Raw genomic sequence first — 5,759 nt, forward strand, 5'->3', positions numbered from 1 at the left:
ATAGATTGACTTAGGATAAAGCCTATTCTAGTGAGAGTATACTGCAAACAAAGGAATCGAGACTAAATATGGGGATTCATTCGACAAACTGAAATTTCTATGATGATGATCAAAATAATGTTTAAAAGTGTGAATCTGGACTAGAGCAATAGGAACTTTTCAAAAAGTAAAACTAAGAATAATGGGTAAAACTCAGATTTCAGGTCAATGGAAGGAAGTGGTTTATCAAACTGAAGCATTTCAATAATAGAGAGAACTGTCTTATGGGGCGCCGAGCTTCTAGTACTGTCAGTCCAAGCAGAGGCTTGATGCCCATTTGTGGGAGATGCCCATGGCATCAATTCTTTCATGGGTAAGAAGATCTGAGTTTTCACTGCTCTGAATCAAAATGAGAAACATAAGGACTACATGTTTTCGTGCAGACTGTTTCTTTTTACTCTAATGTATCAGCCTCCCTTCATTTTTGGGGAGTGGTATTAAAAGATCTTTTATTTTTATGTATTGATGAGAATATCTGAAATACTTAAAATAATCTTAATGATCCAGTGAAATTCAAAATTATGGAGGCCACTAGGTGGGGAGATAGTTCCTAAAGCTTCTTCCAACACTGACTCAATGTCTCTTGATTCTAGAAATTGAATTACAATGGTAACTAGAAATGATAAAAGAAAATGAAAAGAAAAAAAATGTAAAGGGAAACCCATCAGGATTTTTTGCCATATTAAGTGGGGTGTGAGGGGAGTCATCAAACTCTCTCAGAATGGTGAACTCAGGAGTCAAAAGAGTGTGGGGGGTTAGTTTTCAGTGAGAAACAATGCTTGACCTGGTCATGATGACTTTGATTTCTCAGACAGAGGACCCAGGAAGTGAGTGACTGCAGATCGTCAGTGAGTAATGAAGCAAGTATAGCTTGAGAATAAGTCTTTGGAGTCATCTTACCTTCCTAGAAAGGAAAGAGAAAAATATTGTCTTCCAACATTCAACTTCGAGGCCAGCCTCCCATTCATATCTGAAAGTTTAGTTAAAGTCTCTAGACAACTTATTTGTGAGTTGGGTTGGGAGGTCAGAGATAGAGCGGGTAGCTCCAGGAATTTGACACTTTATATTTGGAGGAGAAAGAATGTCAAACTTCTGGAAAAAAAGGATCTGAATTAGATATAAATTCTAGGGATAATGTTTTATAGGAGGCAGAGCTGCACCCAAGATTTGAAGGAGGTAGAAGGCAGACGTTGATAGACATGGATTTAATGTGAGGAGGAAAACTGAGGCAAGGAAGACCTCCAACTTGAAATGATTCTGCTGAAGCATATTATCCATATAAGAGTTTTACCTCTATTACCACATCCATATCCTGTACTGACATCATGTTTTCCTACTCTACTTTTAATTTTTTAAATAGTACCTATGTTTGAACATGTTATAAAATGTACTTATTTATTATCCCAATTATTTATTGTTTCTCTCCTTTGTGAGAATGTAAGCTCCATGAGTGCAGGAAAATTTTTCTGTTTTGTTTACTGGCATATCTCAAGTGCCTAGAGTACTGTCTGGAATATGGTAAAAATTCAATAAATATTTGTTAAATGAGTAAGCAAATTCATATGATCAAAGATAATTTGCTTATGCAGTAGAAGAAAGAAGAGCAGTAAATGAGCCGTGAGCTGGAAGTGGCAATCAGGAAGACCCCACAGAAGACATAATTTTCATTTGAAATGAAGAAAGTATCAGAATTTACCAGATGGAAAAAAAAAATACAGAAAAGTATTCTAGGCGCAAAGGAATACTTATATAAATGGGCAAATACAAGTAAGAAGATCTGTTAAGAATCACAGTAATGGAGGTGAGAGATGACCGTGGCTTGGACCAAAGTGGTAAAAAATAGATCCTGGGTATGCGATAGAGAGATGGAAAAAATAATGACGGCATAATGATTTTTGCCCATCAGATGGAAGGTTGCAATTGCCATCATTTGAGACAAGGAAGACTATGGGTAGTGCCCACAGGAGTTCAGTTTGAGGTAGCTTTTAGAGACCCAATAGGAGATGTGAGTAGGCAACTGCACATATGCGTCTGGAATAAGGGAGAGAAATGTTGGCTGAGAAATTGATTTAGAAGTCTTCTACACATATGTTGTTCTAAGGCATGACAGAGGATGATGTTAACAAAGAAGTGAGTCTACACAGAAAAGAGAAAAGAATACACTGACCTCTGTGAACTCTGACATTAAAGTGGTAAGGCAAAGAGAGAAAACTAACAAAGAAGATGGAGAAAGGGTGACCAGGAAGATAGGAAGAAACCAAAAGTACAGTGCCCTGAGAACCAAGGGAAGAAAATGTGTCAAAAGGCAGGATAGGGGGCTGGCCCCGCGGCCGAATGGTTAAGTTCGCGCGCTCTGCAGCAGGCGGCCGAGTGTTTTGTTGGTTCGAATCCTGGGCGCGGACATGGCACTGCTCATCAAGCCACGCTGAGGCAGCGTCCCACATGCCACAACTAGAAGGACCCACAATGAAGAATATACAACTATGTGCCGGGGGGCTTTGGGGAGAAAAAGGAAAAAATAAAATCTTTTTTAAAAAAAAGGCAGGATAGATCAACTCTGTCAAGAACTGCTAGTAGTCCAAGTAAGCTAAGGAATGATAAGTGGTGAAAAATCTTAGATCATTGGTGTCTGTGAGCAGGGAAGTTTTGATGGAGTGATGGTGGTGAAAGTCTAAGTAGAATGCATTTAAGAGGGAACGGGAAAAGATGAATTAGAGACTGTGAGTATAGGTAAGTCTTTGGAGGAGTTTTGTTGCGAGGATGGAGGAGGAAATGGAGCAGGAGCTGTGGGATAAGTGAATCAAGAGAAAAAATTGGGGGAGGCTTGTTTTTTATTTGTTTAATAACTGAAAACAATAGCATGTTTCTACACTGATGAAATGTTCCAATAAGGAGCTGTATAGCAATTAGTAGCTTCTCTATTTTCTCTATTAGAATATTAGTTTCTTATCTTGAGGTGCCATATTTTATTTATCTGGTTAACCCCTCCTCTAAATATAATGCCTTTAATGCAGAAGATGTTCCATAAATTTTTGTTACATTGACCTCCACACAGTGGGATACAAATATTTACCCTCTGTAAGGCAATAAATCAGAAAAGTGCGCTTGAAGTTGGTGGAGGGGAAAAGTGGGAGGAAAGATTGATGTGTGGCCACAGTTTGGAGCAGAAATGCAGAGACATAGATGGGCCTCCTGGCTTTCTGTGGCTCTTTTACTTATCAGACCCCCTTAGCCCTGACTGGGATTCTCACCAGTGTCCAAAAGAGGTCGAAACTCTGCCCTATGTGCCCCTCGAAGAAGCTGGTAGATCTGGGTCCCCATGAGGAAATGGAAAGGAGCTGGAAGTGAAAGGATTGATTCTTTGGTAGAAAGAGAGCTGAAGAAGAAAATGAAGTTAAAAATTTAAAACTATAATACAAATTATATGTTCTCGGTCCAGTATATTAGCAATATTTTATCAATATAAATAGCAATTTATATCTTAGACAACGAATATGTATAAATGATAATACAAACCTTTGACGAGGAATATTTAAATTTCTAAAACCTATATGGATTCCATTACGCAAGGCAATTGAGTTACAGAATAGATTGTAGGGGCCACAATTGAGCTGTGTAATCAGAAGTCATTTTAAGTCTAATTGTAAGAGTGGATACTCTGAAGGAGGCTGTTAATAGTGGGAAGGAGGGATTGAAACCCTGGCTTCCTAAAGCATTCACTGGGAGCATGTTACTCTGGGAGGGGGGAGACAAAAGTATTTTGAGGTTTTCCTTCTTGTTAGAACTTCCATAGCTCAGCTTTCTTCCTCATCCTTCCATACTTCACATTACAGGAACATGAATGGTGAGCAATGGACAGGGGGAATTGGAGCCAGGTAACAGAGTTTATCATCTTGGGCTTTCCCCATCTTCAGGGTGTCCAGGTTTATCTCTTTCTCTTGTTACTTCTAATTTACCTCACTACTATCCTGGGAAACCTGCTGATATTCCTGTTGGTCTGCCTGGACTCCCTGCTCCACATACCCATGTACCAATTTGTCAGCATTCTCTCCTTATTGGAACTTGGCTACACAGCTACCACCATCCCCAAGATGCTGTCAAACTTGCTCAGTGAGAAGAAGACCATTTCTTTCTCTGGATGTCTCCTGCAGATCTATTTCTTTCACTCTCTTGGGGCTACTGAGTGCTATCTCCTCACAGCTATGGCTTATGACAGGTACTTAGCCATCTGCCAGCCCCTCCACTACCCCACCCTCATGACTCCAGAACTCTGTGCCAAGATTGCTGTTGGTTGTTGGTTGGGAGGCTTGGCTGGGCCAGTGGCTGAAATTTCCTTGGTCTCTCGCCTCCCTTTCTGTGGCCCCAATCACATTCAGCACATCTTTTGTGATTTTCCTCCTGTGCTGAGCTTGGCTTGTACTGACACATCTATCAATGTCTTAGTGGACTTTGTTATCAACTCCTGCAAGATCCTGGCCACCTTCTTGTTAATCCTCAGCTCCTATGTGCAGATCATCTTCACAGTGCTCAGGATTCCTTCGGCTGCGGGCAAGAGGAAAGCCTTCTCCACGTGTGCCTCCCACCTCACTGTGGTTCTCATCTTCTATGGCAGCATCCTCTTCACGTATGTGCGGCTGAAGAAGAGCTACTCACTGGACTACGACAGGGCTCTGGCAGTGGTCTACTCTGTGCTCACGCCCTTCCTCAATCCCTTTATCTACAGCTTGCGCAACAAGGAGATCAAGGAGGCTGTGAGGAGGCAGTTAAAGAGGGCAGGGATACTGAAGTGAAGGCGAGGAAGGCAAGCCAATTTTGGGGCTGAGGATATGGTGACCTTGGAGATTGTCAGTTGCCATAGATGAGAAATCAAGCATTCAGTGCTTTTCTACATGGGATACCGAACTAGAGCAAGTGCTGCCTGGCTTTTAGTTTTAACGCAACCTTAATACTATCTGCTGGAGCCACGTGCAGCTTGAGACCAGAGCCTGAAAAAGGTGTACCTTCTCTCTAGTAATAAGGTGCAGTTCAGTGATTTTCAAATTTCAGACGTTTGTAAACCATACTTAGAATTTTTGTCAAATTCTTGTCTTACCTATATTATATATAGATACAGTATAATACATATATCTCTCAAATTCACTTGATTTAAGATAAATACACTTAGTCATGTCCTAAACAAGAATATTTGTTAAATGAAATTCAGAACAAAAAACAAATGGTTTTACGTGTACCATTTGCAGTCATTTCATGCACACTGACTGTTCGTGTATTAAAATGGAAAACACTGGTATAGTAGAGAAAAGCAGGTCTTTTGACATGTATCTGGATTTAAATCTTAGTTTATTCAGTCACTTATTAATTACATGATCTTCATAAAATAAGAAATTTTTTGAGTCTTAATTTCATCATTTGTTAAAAATCTTCTTTTGAGGGTTGTTTTGAGAATTACTGGTAAGGTCTACAAACCACAGTACACAGTACCTGGCACATAACTAATAGTAGAAAATAAAAAGCTGTATTTATTTGTATTTTATTTTGCCAAAGTGTCTCATCATTACTCTGAGTCTTAGAACAATATCCAAGAAAATATAATTAAGTAAAAATACTTCCCAGATAATTTTCTCCAAAGTAAAGGAGTAAAGGAGCCAGAGTGAGTACTTATGAGATGAACATAGTTTGTCACACTTCTGTTCTGGCTAGTCCTATGTGTCAGTCTTAAT

The 5,759-nt window shown here is 39.7% G+C and overlaps 1 protein-coding gene across 1 annotated transcript; it reads left to right on the plus strand.

The window, feature by feature from the left end:
• Positions 1-3,890: 3,890 nt before the first annotated feature.
• LOC103558908 (olfactory receptor 6N1) lies at positions 3,891-4,829 on the plus strand. Its single transcript, XM_008532140.1, has one exon. The coding sequence runs from the start codon at positions 3,891-3,893 to the stop codon at positions 4,827-4,829; it is 939 nt and encodes a 312-aa protein (XP_008530362.1).
• Positions 4,830-5,759: the final 930 nt, after the last annotated feature.

This window comes from Equus przewalskii, unplaced genomic scaffold (assembly GCF_037783145.1).
Source record: "Equus przewalskii isolate Varuska unplaced genomic scaffold, EquPr2 ChrUn-6, whole genome shotgun sequence".
Taxonomy (NCBI): Eukaryota; Metazoa; Chordata; class Mammalia; order Perissodactyla; family Equidae; genus Equus; species Equus przewalskii.

Bases quoted from the DNA above. Each gene is read 5' to 3' on its own strand.
- LOC103558908 (XM_008532140.1), top strand. From the start codon at position 3,891: ATGGACAGGGGGAATTGGAGCCAGGTAACAGAGTTTATCATCTTGGGC.